The sequence below is a fragment of the Danio aesculapii genome, chromosome 7 (genome assembly GCF_903798145.1).
Source record: "Danio aesculapii chromosome 7, fDanAes4.1, whole genome shotgun sequence".
NCBI classification, from domain to species: Eukaryota; Metazoa; Chordata; class Actinopteri; order Cypriniformes; family Danionidae; genus Danio; species Danio aesculapii.
In genome coordinates, this window is record NC_079441.1 from 4663315 (window position 1) to 4680679 (window position 17365).

General features: G+C 37.1%; 4 protein-coding genes across 4 annotated transcripts; all 4 read right to left on the bottom strand.

Moving 5' to 3' along the window:
- Positions 1-3433: 3433 nt before the first annotated feature.
- LOC130231564 (histone H2A-like) lies at positions 3434-6543 on the bottom strand. The gene is made up of 2 exons (XM_056460913.1): positions 6175-6543; positions 3434-3777 (listed from the first exon to the last, which is right to left on the bottom strand). Exons 1-2 carry the CDS (start codon positions 6541-6543, stop codon positions 3448-3450), a joined length of 699 nt encoding a protein of 232 aa, XP_056316888.1. The 3' UTR covers positions 3434-3447.
- On the bottom strand, positions 4447-4868 carry LOC130231569 (histone H3). Its single transcript, XM_056460917.1, has one exon. The coding sequence runs from the start codon at positions 4866-4868 to the stop codon at positions 4458-4460; it is 411 nt and encodes a 136-aa protein (XP_056316892.1). The 3' UTR covers positions 4447-4457.
- A 5713-nt stretch (positions 6544-12256) lies between the features above and the next one.
- LOC130231592 (histone H4) lies at positions 12257-12586 on the bottom strand. The gene has a single exon (XM_056460941.1). The coding sequence runs from the start codon at positions 12584-12586 to the stop codon at positions 12275-12277; it is 312 nt and encodes a 103-aa protein (XP_056316916.1). The 3' UTR covers positions 12257-12274.
- Positions 12587-15362: 2776 nt separating this feature from the next.
- LOC130231588 (histone H4) lies at positions 15363-15863 on the bottom strand. Its single transcript, XM_056460937.1, has one exon. It carries the CDS (start codon positions 15744-15746, stop codon positions 15435-15437), a length of 312 nt encoding a protein of 103 aa, XP_056316912.1. The 5' UTR covers positions 15747-15863; the 3' UTR covers positions 15363-15434.
- Positions 15864-17365: the final 1502 nt, after the last annotated feature.

The window sequence follows — 17365 nt, forward strand, 5'->3', positions numbered from 1 at the left end:
CAAGAGAACTGGAATAAAGAGTCAAAGTGAAGATATTTATTTAACATCCAATCAAAAGTGGGGGAAGAAAGCAAGGCATATGGAAACAGGAAAGAAGACAATGTTGTAAGGTTTGAAGCTTACGCTGCTATTCTGAAACAATAATCGAAAACAGAAAGCAGCTGAAGGATGGTGTGTCTAAATCAATTAATTTGACTTCATTGTAATTAAACTGACTCCATTAAAGTAGCTATCATCATTGATTAAATAGAAAGAATCTTAACGCACAGATGTTTAATACATTACTTGTATAAATATACAGACAGTAGAATGAAACCAACTAAAATGCTGAATAGAAAATTTTGTTGTAACATATGAACTGTTGTGTAACAAAGACTGCCCGCACATGAGGCTCCACACCTGTGTGTGAGAGAAGTAGAGTAAAAACCAATCTCCCTGATCAACAGTTACCTCTTCCTTATCATTCCCATTAGCAAAGCATTGTCAAACATTAGTGAATACCAAAACCAGCTGAACAAAGCAAAGTTGAGCAGATAAAGTGGGGGGAGTACATTAACATACTCTCCTCAGACCATGACTCGATAATAGTGAATAGACAGTATAATACACCAATGTCACTGTCATAACCTGTAAAATTACCAAACATGATAAAGTTCCCTGCTGAAAAAAACAGCTTAAACCAGCCTAAGATGGTTTTAGCTGGTTGACCAGCCTGGTTTTAGAGGGGTTTTGGCCATTTCCAGGCTGGTTTCCAGCCATTTCCAGCCTGGTCTTAGCTGGTCAGGCCGGAAAATGACCAGCTAAAACCAGCCTAGGCTGGTTTAAGCTGTTTTTTTCAGCAGGGTTATATAAAGGAAGATCATGAGCAGATAAATTGTGTGGTGAAAAGCACATGGATACTGTAAGCAAGTGGCAGAGATGTGTGTTGAAACTGTGAAAAACTCTGCTACGCCAGGAGGACCCATACCGTTTTTAGAATGTCCCAGTAGTCCTTCATTAGCATAGAAGCAATAGTTTATAAAATGTTCTCCGCTTACACTGTTATAACTATGGGCTTTGTATACTTCAATCTTAATTCCCTGTAGATTATAATGAAATGTAAATCAGATTGCTGCAGCTATTTTGGAAGAACAGAAACCATTGAGCAAAACTAAGAGATTTGAAAATGAATGTCATCTCGGTCAAAGATGTATTTCAGAATGCACTGATACAGTCAAAAGGTGTAGGATTTTCTTTTTTTGAAGTATATAGATTTTTTAAACAGGATATGGGAGAGCGGGGATGAAAGTATAATTTTTTTAGAAAACCTAATTGTAAAGGATAATGTTTTTAGCAGAAATATATTGGGTGGCTATCCGCTTGTTAAGTGGTGACGTGTTGGTGACGTATGACATACTGTTTCCGGGTCCAAGCCACCACTCATTTGAGTTGAGAAAATATTCGTTTATAATCACTTTTTATTCATATCACACATTAAAGTGAATTTTATATAAAGTCATGGTATACACAACAATCTCTGGGCTTGCTGCATCACAAAATTTAACAGTTTATAAAAAATTTAATCACTTTCTGGCAATCGGAAATTAGGCATGGACATACATATTGTGATCGTGATTTTCGAAAGTATTTAAGCGATTCGTAAACGTTTATTATTACAATTTCACGAGTCTCCACATACATTTGAATAGAGCGCTTGGACCCGGACTTGGACTTCGTGTGGCGTCACACTTAACAAGCGGCAGTTCAATGAGTAGCGCTGTCGCCTCACAACATTAAGGTCGCTGGTTCGATCCTCGACTGGATCAGTCGGCATATTTGTGTGGAGTTTGCATGTTCTCCCCCTGTTTGCGGGTTTTCTTCAGTTTCCCCCTGTAGGACTCAAATGGTCCATTGCATGTTCAAAAATTGACGGAGATCTGAATTGAAAATTAACAAGTTTTATTTTGAATGCAAGAAGTTAGAGAGTACAGTTTCTGCGCAGGAGAGATGTACTACTGTATCAGCCCCCTGCCCATGACACTGTCCTTCATAGTTTGACCATTCAGCAACCAGATATTCCTCTTCCTGGTATCTGTGTATCTTAACAGTTCACCTTTTAAGGCAGATGTTTCAGAGCACGTACACACAGCTTATACATCTTGTCACTCTCCATCACCCCCACCCAACAACAGGATGTGCTAGCATCCGGTAACATTTCTCTATAGTTTGTGCACATAATATAGCAGTTAACTCTTTAAAGCAAAAGCCTTCATGTCTATATTTACTACGTACTTACTAACAAAGCTTAATAAAATGCTTGTTTATTTTAAATATATCTGACTATGCCCTTGTTATAACTGCAAACATATTCTGTCTTTTATTTTAGCAAAATAATATTAAACTGAATTTTTATTTTAAATTTCATTTCCATTTAATGTTTCAAAAGCAAACCAACAATGTTAATTTTCTCTAACATTAAATAATTTGATACATTTTCATTAATCTTATAAAACCTCATAATATAAACACGCCAAACTCTAATGGAAAAATAATGTATGGCTATTAGCAGTGGGACATAAACAGTTTTACTTGCCCCCAGAGGAACTCTTGCCATATTAACCTGATTTACTTTTAAACTGAAAAACTCATTGCAAACTTTAGATGTCATAAGTGTTATTACACTAAATAACCTGTAGATTGATCATTACGGTGATGCATGAAAAGAGAAACACAACTTGTAATAAGGAAAAAAGGACCGCTACAATAATTTACTTTCTGCATTAAAAAATATATATATAAAAAGATAAAATAAAATAAAAATTCTATTAAATAAAAATAAATAACATTTTCTTTTATTTTTCTCTTCTATTATTCTTAGTCCTCGCCCTGATTTCCCATCTCCCCACTAGTATCATTAATATTATTACTTTTACTATTGTTATTTATTATAACTGTTCGGGCTTGTCTCCCCCCCCCCATTATCACTATTTTATGTATTTCTACCATTGTCAATCAGGTTGCTGTTGTTGTTGTAGTAGTAGTAGTAGTAATAGTAGCAGTTATTGTAGTAGTAGTGATCGTAGTAGCAGTTGTATCAGAATTAGCAGATGTAGTATCAGAAGTAGCAGATGTTGTAGTAATATCACTAGTACTAGTAGTAGTAAATGTAATAGTATCAGATGTAGCAGTAGTCATAGTAGTAGTAGTAGACAATGTAGTAGTCGTCGTTGTGCTTGTAGTAGTTGCATTAGTAATTTTCTGTAGTTGTAGTACTTGTTATTGTCATTGTCAGTTATTACGGTTGTCTTTTTTTACGGTTATAATTACGGTTATTGCATTACTATCATTGTTGACAGTCCTTACCATCACTGTCTATTCGGTTTATATATTTGCTTATAGACAAAGCTCTTTACATGAAAACGTGGGTGGCTCTTAAAAGAGCCTTGGGGTAGAAGTTGACTCCGCGCTTTACTTGGAGCTGGTGTACTTGGTGACGGCCTTTGTGCCCTCAGACACGGCGTGTTTGGCCAGCTCACCGGGCAACAGAAGACGCACGGCGGTCTGGATCTCTCTGGATGTGATGGTGGAGCGCTTGTTGTAGTGAGCGAGACGAGACGCCTCACCGGCGATGCGCTCGAAGATGTCGTTGACAAACGAGTTCATGATGCCCATCGCTTTAGAGGAGATCCCGGTGTCAGGATGAACTTGCTTCAGCACTTTGTACACGTAGATAGCATAACTCTCCTTCCTGGTCCTCTTGCGCTTCTTTCCTCCTTTTCCGGCGGTTTTAGCCACCGCCTTCTTGGAGCCCTTCTTGGGTGCGGTTTTTGCTGGCTCAGGCATGCTGCTTGATCTAAGAATTCTAGTAATCTTCTAACAAAAAGCACGGGCTTTTATATACCACGTATGCTAATTCGAAATAAGAATACGCGGCCTGTGATTGGTTCACCACCTTACCCATGGAATGACTTGATTGGCCAGGTCATACTACCAATGACATGAAGGAGAGCAGAGAGGCTTTGAAAGTTTGACTCCGCCCACGTTATGACGTATTTTTTGACCATCCTATTATAACTAACGGTTTCTTGATTTAATTTTCCCGCTTTTTTTAACAACGATTTTCAACTACAAAAAAAAAATCTCATCCTAGTACCTAGTGCATTTTTAGGTTGTAGAATAAGCGTTATCAAAAATAAAAAACTAAGCTCGTAGCTTAGATTAACCTGAACAACATTTAGTTTTCTACGATTGTGAATATTTTTCCTTTTCAGTAGCCATGAACCAAAAGGAAATGTTCGTGTACTCCATTTCTGAAACTGTAATTTGTTGAAAAAATAGTTTATATTCGAGATGTACTTTCAAGCATACTTTCAAGTAGTCTAACAGTATAGCTATAAAAAAAAAAAAACTCAAATTGCCTTTAAATGAGATATATGGGTGGCTCTTAAAAGAGCCTTTGTATTTAGTGCGACAGCAGTTTAAGCGCGCTCTCCGCGGATTCGGCGGGCCAGCTGGATGTCTTTGGGCATGATGGTGACTCTCTTGGCGTGGATGGCGCACAGGTTTGTGTCCTCAAACAGACCCACCAGATAAGCCTCGCTGGCCTCCTGCAGGGCCATGACGGCGGAGCTCTGGAAACGCAGATCAGTCTTGAAATCTTGAGCGATTTCTCTTACCAGACGCTGGAAGGGCAGTTTGCGGATCAGCAGCTCAGTAGATTTCTGATAACGGCGGATCTCTCTCAGAGCCACGGTACCGGGCCTGTAGCGGTGAGGCTTCTTGACACCGCCGGTGGCCGGTGCGCTTTTACGGGCAGCTTTAGTGGCGAGCTGCTTCCTTGGAGCTTTTCCTCCAGTGGATTTACGAGCGGTCTGCTTGGTTCTTGCCATTGTTGCTAATTCGTTTAACAAACGGAGCAAATTATCTCAGCGAGAATGGTGTCGCTTATTTAAAGCGTAGCTGCCACGATCTTATTGGATGGTGTGAACTCAAATGATTTGATTGGTTATTGTTTGCTTTCGCTTTACGACAGTTGACCAATGACTGTACGCCTTTCCTTTTTTTTAACCAAGAGGGTCCTTTTGAAGTCAAGTTCAAGAATGAGATTTAATTACACAGCACTCAATAGTACATTACACATGATCAATAAACATGCAGATGGGATGTGTGAATGTAATAACAACCAAGAGACTATAGAACATGTATTGATGCAATGCCCAATTTAACACACAGAAATAAATATATTATTCACACAGTTACAGGAAAAACAAGTGGAACCTAACATGGAGAATATCTTAAAGTTGAGCACGGGGGATGTGTGTTTTAGATATGTGTATAACTTTTTGAAAGACACAGGGTTAAGTAATAGAATTTAGTATTTAACAGAATAGTTGTCTGTGGTAATATAGCTGTAATATGCAGAAGGAAAGAGTATTGGATAAGGGTAATCAATAGAAAAAAGGATTTCGGGAAAAGGAATATATAAAGAGGAAAGGAAAAAAATGTGTATGTGTTTATATATATATATATATATATATATAAGTATAAATTTACTTATATACAAGGATATGTTTTTTTTGTTTTGTTTATTTTATTATTGGGTTGTTGTTGTTTTTTTAAATTAGCTTTTCTTTTGTGCCGCTTTGTTACACTATAAGAAATACGCAAGTTAGTCAACTCCTGATTCACACTCCAATCCAGATGGTGGCGGTAATGCTCCAAAAAGCTGGTTGCCAACCGCCAAAAATAAAAAACACAAGTCAAGTTCCCGCCTAAACATGCATTAAATGTTTGTTCTATATTATGTCAATTTTTCATTAATCCTCACAGTATATAGCATTGGGATTTAATTCAGATTATCTACAGCGCGTAATAAAAATAAAAAAAACATTTAGTTTCATTTTTTTAAATCTCAAACCCATTTAGACTGTAAAGCAGTTTGATCAACTTTTTTGGCTGTTGTACTATAAACCCCTATAAACTCGCCAGCTTTTAAAAAAAAAAAACGTTTAAAAGTTCTGGTATGAAACTTCCAAGTTCATTTGTTCACATTTTTTAGTTCGGCTTTTACCTGTACCAGTGAAATATCAGTTCAACCTTATAAAAGTTAAATCACTCTTTTGAGGAGGAAATGTGTGGCTCTTAAAAGAGCCTTTGGTTTTGAAACTATCTTCACCCGATTTACTTCTTGGCGGCCTTCTCGGTCTTCTTGGGCAGCAGCACGGCCTGGATGTTGGGCAGCACGCCGCCCTGAGCGATGGTCACTCCGCCTAGAAGCTTGTTCAGTTCCTCATCATTGCGCACCGCCAGCTGAAGGTGTCGGGGGATGATGCGGGTCTTCTTGTTGTCCCGAGCGGCGTTTTCAGCCAACTCCAGGATCTCAGCGGTCAGATACTCGAGCACAGCGGCCAGATACACTGGAGCTCCAGCACCGACCCGCTGAGCATAGTTACCCTTACGTAGGAGTCTGTGAACACGACCGACAGGGAACTGAAGCCCTGCTCTGGAAGAGCGAGTCTTGGCCTTGGCGCGGGCTTTTCCTCCAGTTTTACCTCTTCCGCTCATTTTGATCAAGGTATACTTGATCTGCCACCGATAGTAACATTAACCCAGTTCTTTGTGATGCGCTTTTTAAAGGAAAGTGTGCGATTGACTGGAAACCAAACATGATACAAACCAATCAGCGAGCGTTCCTTCGAGCTGCAAACCACACCCTCTTTCCGCTGCTGACAGACCTTAAAGGGACAGTTCATGCAAGAATTGAAATTCACCATTTATTTCACACTCATCTTTTACTTTTGAACACGCACAAAATATTATTTTATAAAACATGGAGAAACGAGGCAACAATTGGTTTAAGTATTTGTTTTTTTTCTACTATGGAAAGCAATAGTTAAAATGTTTCTAACATTAAGAATATCTTGTTTTCAACAGAATAAGGAAACTCAAAGGTTTGAAACCACTCGATGTTGAGTCAATGATTAATACATTTCCATTTTGGACTATAAATGTTTTCTTGAGCATAACAAATAATGATGACATGATTCATTTCTTTATATTGAACAAATTAGTATGAAGCATTACAGTTTCAGTCTATACTCAACAAGGTTTTCTGTTCAGAATATTTTCTAAATGAGCTGAATCAACACAATTCTGGGGTATTCTAGAGACAAATTGTTTTATGTTCAATCCCCTTAAATTTGTAAAAACAGTTGACTCAATCAATTAGTTTTAGGACAACATGAAGAAATTGTTTTGAACTCAGCATTTAAGCACATGAAATAAAATAACAGGAATATGGAGCCTTCAGCACATGATCATTCTCAGTCTGTTGCAGGTGGAAATGCAGAGGAATTTTAGAAACATAAAACACCTAAGATGGTGTACTGGTGTTCACTAGGGTAAACATACTCTTACAAGTTAAAGAAGAACTGAAAAAATCTTGAGAGAATGAGTAAACTGCATAAATAATAGTAGTTTTGGGTGGATTGCTGATGTAGATGCTAAGAAAATAAGACAAACAACATTAAAGTTTACAGTTGCAATTCCTGCAATACATTAGGCTGTTTCAAATCCCAGTAGTTTGATCTGCATGTGCGCTGAATAGCTAATGAAGAGAAAAGATGTCAGTGGCACAATACAGTATAAGGGACACACATATTTATTAACACTCCAGTCTATACTTACTGGTCAAAAAGTCCAGACTCCCATTACATGGCAGCAGCAAAATGTATATGAAGAAATAACTCAATACAAATCAAAAACAGATAACAGATAACTCAGATTATTTTAACTCTGATTATTTTATAGAGATTATGTTTTATATTGTGCATTAAAGAGAACAAATGCACAAAAAAAAACATGATTTATGGAAATTTGTTTTCAGAAATCATGTTTTACATTAAGTATTGATGATTTTAATTGCAAATATATATATATATATATATATATATATATATATATATATATATATATATATATATATATATATATATATATATATATATATATATCTTTAAAAAAATAAATATGTGAACAAAAAATAAAATTAACTAAAATTAAAAAGAAACAAAAGTTTATGAATACCTCTTCATGTACAGGAGCAGAGGTGAATGAGTTGGCAGAGAAGCTGACTTAAACGTGCTCAGAGAAACGCTGTTGCTGTCAAACACTTCGCTCACTTCGCCGAGTCAGTTTAATGGTGAAGGGATTGATCGAATTTGCCTACTAATCAAATGTTTGGGGGAAAAAATGTCATGCTCCCTTGTGAAAGTATTCTGTAATATTTTAAAAAAACAAAATACAGTATTTTACCAGTTGGCGTTTCTGTGTGGAGTTTGCATATTCTCCCCGCGTTCGTGTGGGTTTCCTCCGGATGCTCAGTTTTCCCCCACAAGTCCAAAAACATAGCTGAATTGGGTTGGCTAAATTGTCCGTAGAGTGTGTGTGTGTGTGTGTGTGTGTGTGCGTGTGTGTGTGTGTGTGTGTGTGTGTGGATGTTTCCAGCAATGGGCTGTGGCTGTAAGGCATCCGCTGCGTGGAACATGTGATAAGTTGACGGTTCATTCCACTGTGACGACCTTGGATTAATACTCTAAGCCGAAAAGAAAATGAATCAGTGTATCATCCATGTCTAGAATCTTTGCTCTCCAAATATGCAATTAATCTTGTGTTGTGAAAAATGTTTAGACAAAGGAAGCACTGTCAATCTAGTGTTTATGTGGTAAAAGTTTAACCTCAGCTTCCAAGGTGGATTTTACTTTGTCTTTTTATAAATAAACTCACAGGAATTGGCTACATTTAACAATAAACTATCACAATAATAACTTGCATTATGGTTCTCAGAAAATGTACACGTTTAGTTAAATTTCTATATTTTACCTAACAATAGTGCTCAAGAAAAAATACATTTTTTTAAATTAAAATTCAAGTCTGAATAATTTTTATTTGTCATTGTAGACTGAATGGAGTTTGATTGACTGTGTCCTTATTCCTGCCCTTTTAACTACCCCATAACATCTCCCCAATAAGCATGTGTGATACATCATTGTGTATTCACAATATTAATGTTTGTTTCGTTATTAATGTATTTATTTATTTACTGTCAAAAGTAATTTATTATCACTAATAATGACTGTTTGAAGCTAAATAACATCAGCAGTTGAGAAAGCTTGCGCTTTGGGTTACCATGGCGATACTCGTTGTGTTTACTTCAGATGCTACTATGCTGCGCCTGGGGAAACACACTGAAGTCTCAATGTGATTTTGTTTCTCCTGATAATTCAGGTATGTTTTATAAAAAAAGTCAATGTGTTTATTGTAATTCATGTAAAAACATGTGAGTACACATTTCCTATGTGTTTTCAAGTGAATAGCTTATTTACAGTTGTTAATTGAGTAGCGTGATTCAGATGAAAGTACTGGTAAAATGACAGTTGGTTTGAGTTATGTTTGTTATAACTGATTCCCCAGTAAATAATATGTATTTTACTGCCGGGACCCGTAACCGATTCATGGCGGCAGCGGAACTCATAGGCAGATTAAAAGTGCCTGAATTATCAGGAGAAACAAAATCACATTGAGACTTCAGTGTGTTTACCCAGGCGCAGCATAGTAGCATCTGAAGTAAACACAACGAGTGTCGCCATGGTAACCCAAAGCGCAAGCTTTCTCAACTGCTGATGTTATTTTGTTTCAACCACAGTCATTAGTAGTGATAATAAATTACTTCTGACAGTATAAATAAATAAAATACATTAATAACGAAACAAACATTAATATTGTGAATACACAATTGTTATAAAGCATTACACCAACCTGTCCTGTAGAGGTCGCTATTGGACTACTTATCCTATGTGCCTTTGAAAGACGTGCACGCGAGCACACGAGAGAACAATGCAGTCGGAGTGATGCCAAGGGCAGAGAAGTTGTGTGTTACTAATCAGCGTTTTTTGGTGGATTTGTGCGTGTTTTAAACCGTGAGTACATAAATGTTCACGTACTGTATGCATACTGAGACTTAACGAGTATGTTAGAAGAGTTTTTATGCTGTTTACCAGCATTAATTCGACGTTCTGTGATCGCCGTGATTTGAGATGACGCAGCAATAATTAGCTGCCGCTAATTTGATATTCACGTCGTTATTGAAGTTAATAAGTTACCAGCTGTGTGTATATTGTTCGATTTCAACCTGTTTATATTATGTTAGTCAGTATGTATGATTATTTCAGCCTTTGTCTATATTTCATGCAACATGTGACCCAGTTTGTGTCATAAACACCCAGTTAGCAGCAATTTGGACTCCATATTATGCTGCTGTCAGTATCTTAATACAATTATCCATTTGCACCTAACTACTTACCTGTATAATATTTGATCCAACTGTACTATGTTTAATGTTGTATTACAAATGTAACTTTGATTTAATATTGTTTATTGTTATTCCCTTTTTGTAGAAACCACATCTCTATTCACCAGTGTGGAATAAAGCAACATTTATTTACCTCGTCTCATGCATTCTAATCGATTAATCGATGCACCACAGTGATCATCACCTTTAAACTGGCAAACTTAGTTGAATACTTCTCAACAACAATGGTGTATCACACATAATCACAACAATAACTTGAATACATTATCGTTCTCAGAAAATACTTTTTCTCAGAAAAAGTTCTCAGAAAAAACGTTTAGTTAAATTTCTATATTTATTTACCAATATTCTCAAGAAAAAAAGTTTATTTGACATTGAATATAGGCTGAATGGAGTTTTCTTGTTTCCTCCCGCCCTTTTAACTACCCCGTAACATCTCCAGGTTTGTAAATATAAATTGCAGTGTTATTTGTCAAACGAAGTTATTTATTAGAAAAGATTTTGATTGTTTTGCATTGCAAAAGGACAAACATTACATGCTTTTTAAAATTATCATTTTGGTTCCATGTGACGCGATAAACAGATTGTAACAGCACTAGGAGCCACTAGGGTGCGATAGCCGGATATATTCTGGAGAGCAAGAGATTTTTTTTAGATTAGATTAAATTCAACTTTATTGTCATTACACATGTACAAGTACAAGGCAACGAAATGCAGTTTCGGTCTAACCAGCAGTGCAATAGCAGCAAGTGCAGGATACAGGTATAAGTTATAAAGTGCAGTTATAGAAAAACTATGGTAATATTTACAGATGAATGTACTATGAACATTATATACAGGTTGTATTAGCTATGAACAGATTTACAATAAATGAATATATGTACAGGATACTATTAATAGCAGAAGTGTGCAGATAGATAAACAATTACAAATGTCCATGTGCTGTGGGTATGTACAGTTCAAGTAAATGAATCAGTGCAATGAATATGTGCAAACTTTAAATGTGCAAATGTTAAATAGTGCAGTGATTGTGAGGAGTATAAGTTAGAGGAGTGTGGGGGTGTATTGGGGGGGCAAAAGAGTCAGTGAGGGGCAGAGTTCAAAAGGGAGACAGCTCTGGGGAAAAAGCTGTTCCTCAGTCTGCTGGTTTTTGTCCGGGGGAGCCTGAAGCGCCTGCCGGAAGGCAGGAGAGAAAACAGTCTATGAGCAGGGTGAGAGGTGTCCTTAAGAATACTGCGTGCTCGGCGCAGACAGCGTTTCTTCTGGATGTCCTCTATGGCTGGCAGTGTAGTCCCTGTGATGCGTTGGGCAGTTTTCACCACCCGCTGCAGTGCCTTACGCTCAGCAACAGAGCAGCTTCCATACCAGACTGTGACGCAGTTGGTCAGGATGCTTTCTATTGTGAAGTTCACCAAAACAGCTGATGAAAGCTGGTTTTTCTTTAGTTGCCTCAAGAATAGGCGCTGGTGAGCCTTCTTGACCAGGCTGGAGGTGTTGGTGGTCCAGGAAAGGTCCTTAGAGATGTGGGTCCCCAGGAACTTGAAGGATGAGACAGGCTCAACGGCCATCCCATTAATGTGGATTTGTGTTTAGCATGGAACAAATATTGAACATGCTACCAATTACCAATAAATTCTGGTTTGGGTAAATAACACTGGATTAGTTTTACGGTGTACATTTTACACTAGGTCCAACTTGTATATAAAAGTGTACAGTTAGAGACTTTAAATTACCTAAAATCTTGATTTAAGGCAATTACAAACATAAGATATATAACATCTTATGATAAGCTTAAACAAATAAAGAGTCAGTTCAGATTTTTAAAAAAATGTTTAACAAAACCTCAATAGCAAATCAAAAACCTCTTTTATGATATTGTGGGTGGCTCTTAAAAGAGCCTTTGATTCATGAACTGATTGTAAATGCTTAACCGCCGAACCCGTACAGAGTGCGTCCCTGCCGTTTCAGCGCGTACACAACATCCATAGCAGTAACGGTCTTCCTCTTGGCGTGCTCGGTGTATGTAACGGCATCACGGATCACATTCTCCAGAAACACCTTCAACACGCCACGAGTCTCCTCGTAGATCAGACCTGAGATACGCTTAACTCCACCACGGCGAGCGAGACGACGGATGGCGGGTTTGGTGATTCCCTGGATGTTATCACGCAGAACTTTACGATGACGCTTAGCGCCTCCTTTTCCCAGTCCTTTACCGCCTTTGCCTCTTCCAGACATGATCCTTGGCAAACAATACTCGAAATGTAGAGTCTAGCGCTACACTGGAGAAGATTAAAAGACGCTTAGACGACCTAGTTGAAGCCCTCAAGGCGGAGTTACAACGTCACAATAGGTGTGTCCATCGGCTTGGATTGTAGATCGCTTTTTGAATGATGCATTTACAGAGACCGTTTACCCAGGATCTTAAAAAAGAGAATAGTATAGAACAGAGATACAGGCAATGAACCCCTTTCAGCATTTTAAGTCATTGAACGTTTTTAATATGTTCAGTTTTAAAAAAGTGTGGACATTTACATCTATTTTATATATGTGCTATATAATCCATATATATGTGCTATATAATACATCTGATAATACATCTAATTACAAAACAGACATTGCCACTTATGTAAGGGGTTTGTAATGCAGTGTTTACGGGGGCAGGACGGTAAATTTTAACATTATTCTCTCTTCTCACTGCTGTAGTCAGTCTCACAATTTTTCCCTTTTTCTGAAAGTCTTGATAACACTATAGTGTAGTTTTTCTTTTATTATTTCAGCAAATAGGATTGTAAAAAAAAAATAATTGTTGTACTCTGTCCTTCACTGCGCTCTAAGTTCACCAATTATGACGACTCAGAAACCCGGAAATGTGAAAAGGGATATAAGTTGATAAATAATGCAGTTACAGCATCAGATAGTTACTCATCCCTTGAAAATATAAGATTCGCAGTGTCATCATTTGGAAGATTTTCTGCAGAACATTAACACTAACATTAATTATGTGCATATCTATACATCTCATTTAGCAAAAACAAGTATACCCAAGGGGCGACATGGTGACTCAGTGGTTAGCACTGATGCCTCACAGCAGAAAGGTTGCAGGTCCCAGCTGGGCCAGTTGGCATTTCTGTGTGAATTTTTACATTTATCAGGCTTATCAGGGAATATCTAGCAAGTAATACAATGATAACATCAAATTTGTTAAGACATCTATTTCGACAAAAGAATAATAAAGCATATATGCTCTTCTCCATTTATTCAAAGTCAGCATCAGTTCCACACATCCAGCACGTGATCAGAACCGACAGGCTTAACCCAACGGGTGAACTATCTCACACATATATAGAGATATATTTGGCCTATATTTATTTCTCATGTAGACAGCACCTGTTTTTTTGATGTTTATGTTAACGGTGATTGTGTGATTCATTATTTCATTGGACTACTCTGATCTTTGATCGGTTTTCTTGAAACATTTTAGATGATCATCAGTAGTCTTTTCTGGAAAGCGAGGGACACAGACGAGTGAACTACCACATTATTCTGTGACGAATTAATACGGTCAGTGACTCTTACTATGTCTCTCTATCATATTTCCCAGGGAGACGGTATTAGACTAGATAACAGTCTACTGTTAAAGATATATGACCACCTCACCGTTAAAATAAGTTTAATAGACTTTTGTTTTGTTTTTTGTTTGTTCAGAGACTGCTCTTTTGTGTATATTGTGTTTATTTTTTGTGGTATAAACTTAAAAAGTGCAGAAATTATTAGAAAAAGATCAAATAAACAGTCAGATTAAGGATAATTTCAGTATTATTGAAATTCTGTGAACCATCAAAGTAACATAAAACAGAGGTGTTACATCTGTAAGAATTGGTTTTAAATATAAAGCGGTTCTAAATATATTTCTGCCGAACTAATGAAGCTATCAGTGTGAAGATGAAAATGATGATTCTTTGAAGAGATTTGAGCTGTTGGATGGATTCTGAGTAGGGATGTGCACATCGATGCTGGAGTATCGATATATCGATACTCGATATATTGATATATTGATATATCGATACTCAGAAGCTTTTAATTTGGTATCGATATTTTAACTATATTTTAATAACTTCTGCATATATGTTTTAGCGATGTGTGCAGGATTGTCAGTGACGCTTTGTATACAAGATGTTACAGCTATCAATCTGAGGCGGAACGTGACGTGAGTGATCGTGTGCCTTGCGGATAACTTACGTACTCAACACACACAAGTCGCACACTTCTGCATTACAGAATGACACGATGGCAGAGAGGTAACGCAGTGTGTTGTGGTATTTGCGCAATATTTGTGATAAAGTTATACACAGCAACAATACAAGCAGCCTTCATAAACACTTACAACACACCCTGAAATTTTTATTTTTTTTAAAGCAGAACAAAAACAAGCTGCTAGTCTTCATCTGTCTCCCTCTGTCCAACAAAAGACATCATATGAGTTTTTAAGGAGGCAAATCTCTCTCTCTCTCTCTCTCTCTCTCTCTCAATTCAATTTATTTCAATAATTGCTTATTTGGCATGACAAATGTTTTCCAAAGCATTTATAAAGTTTACATTAAAAAGTACACACCCACACATACTACATAAATACACACACACATACACATATATATATATATATATATATATATATATACCTAGTAAACACGGCAAATAGTAGTATAGTATTATAATATATATATAGTATAATAATTAATTTTAAAAATAAATAAATAAAACTAAATCAGCTCTCTCTTCTCTCGTTACCATTAGGTGAATAAGATTAAATACAAGTGTGTGTGTATCTGTGGAGTATATGCGGTATGTATGTGTATGCAGCGCTTATACAATATGGATGTGCATGTATATCACACACACATCAGTATGTGTGTATATATATATATATATATATATATATATATATACACATATATATATATACACACACACATATATACATATATACATACACACACGCACGCACGCACGCGTTCAAATGCCTTTTAGGACAATGTGGGTGGCTCTTAAAAGAGCCTTTGATTTTAGGATCGATCGTAGACATTTAACCGCCGAAGCCGTAAAGAGTGCGTCCCTGCCTTTTCAGCGCGTACACAACATCCATGGCAGTCACGGTCTTTCTCTTTGCGTGCTCGGTGTATGTAACAGCATCACGGATCACATTCTCCAGAAACACCTTGAGAACACCGCGAGTCTCCTCGTAGATCAGACCAGAGATACGCTTGACTCCACCACGGCGAGCGAGACGACGAATGGCGGGTTTGGTGATTCCCTGGATGTTATCACGCAGAACTTTACGGTGACGCTTAGCGCCTCCTTTTCCCAGTCCTTTACCGCCTTTGCCTCTTCCAGACATGATTCCTCGTAGATTATTCTCGAATGTACGGCCAAGCGCTGCTCTGGAAAAACTTTACAGTCGCTTAGACGACCTAGTTGAAACACTCTAGGGGGAGTTACAACGCCAAAATAGGCGTGTCAATTACCGGCCTTGTGCCTCGGATTGTAGTTTGCTTTTTGAATTTCACATTTAAAGTTCACCCGAAAGCTTTTAATAATATTAATATATATTATACAAGAGTCAATGGCAATGTTAATGGCTCTACAGTGGATAAGGGACAATGAGTTTAACGCTGTTGTATCAGATAGTTACTTATCTCATGAAAATATAAACTGAGATTTTCTGTATTACATTAACACGATGCTGGTGATACACAGGAAGAAAAAAATCGAGCAATGTTTTAGGGCAATTTTGCAAAGCGATTTTGCTTGGCTACTTGTCTATTAAGAATGGGGAACAATATGGTATCTAAGTAGTTACCCTCGTCTCATCCGGTTGCCCATTTATGGCATCATTTATGGCATCAAGTTACCCAGAAACATTGCTTTGTCCTGTCAGCTATGAACAGCCTTATTCATATCTATACAATTCATTTGGGTCCCCGCTAATATAAGTGTATAAGAAATGACAATAAACTTGTAACAATAAATTGGACCTGGAGGTCCCACTAAGTAAAGCAGAAGCAAAATCCATAAAACATATGCACAATCAGTATACTGAGATAAAAGTGAAACAGGCAAACCTCTATATAATATAGAAAAACAAGTTGGTGCTGGGAGGAGAAAACAGAATTCGAAAAGGAAGTAAACCCCAGATGAGAATGTTCATGAGAATAAAATAGGGAAACATTCAACTGGGGAATGTTTACTCTATAGTCAACAAGAAACCATAGACCATGTATTATTCCACTGTAGCAATATAATAATAAACAAAACCACCTTATTCAATCATGATTTTACATTATCTGGTTTATTAGGAAATACATCTAGCAAGTAATACAGTGATGACATCAAATTTATTAAGACAGCTATTTCGACAAAAGAATAAAGCATATATACTCTTCTCCTTTTGTTTAAAGACAGCATCAGTTGCATACATCCAGCATGTAATCAAAACTGACAGTTTTAGACCACAAGTAAGCAGTCTGTCAGATGAAGAAGAGCCAGAGATTCAGTTTTAAAAAGATAACATCAGCAGAAGCCATCTTCAACACAGGCACAGAGTTGGTAGGCCGCTCTGCTTACAAAATCAAATCAACAATTATGCTCTCACATTATGTCAACTGCGTCACACATTGGTGTTTAACCTGATCGGTTAAAACACAGATAGACTTAGCAAAAAGTAGCCAAGTCTTGAATTTGGGGTTAGTTTGATTTTCAGTTTGATGAACTGATACATCGTTTATGTCCTCATATTTTTCAGACAGGCATCTGTTTTTGCATTAACAGTCTCTAAACTGGATATGGAAAAGCAATAATTTTCTTTCTTTTACTCAATCCTTTGAAAATGTACAGCTCTTGTCCGTATTCTTTTCCTTCCCCATTACATCCAGCCATGTCATATTGGAGAGCACAAGTCCATTAAAAAAACAAACAAATGCTGACCTTAATATAATAAAGTAAACCAATAATAACAGT

Coding starts and splice junctions, on each gene's coding strand:
- LOC130231569 (XM_056460917.1), bottom strand. CDS start 4,868: ATGGCAAGAACCAAGCAGACCGCTCGTAAATCCACTGGAGGAAAAGCT.
- LOC130231564 (XM_056460913.1), bottom strand. CDS start 6,543: ATGAGCGGAAGAGGTAAAACTGGAGGAAAAGCCCGCGCCAAGGCCAAG. Junction 3,778..6,174: donor TGCCCAAGAAGACCGAGAAG/GCCGCCAAGAAG, acceptor GGCTCCAAGAAG/GCGGTGGCTAAAACCGCCGG.
- LOC130231592 (XM_056460941.1), bottom strand. CDS start 12,586: ATGTCTGGAAGAGGCAAAGGCGGTAAAGGACTGGGAAAAGGAGGCGCT.
- LOC130231588 (XM_056460937.1), bottom strand. CDS start 15,746: ATGTCTGGAAGAGGCAAAGGCGGTAAAGGACTGGGAAAAGGAGGCGCT.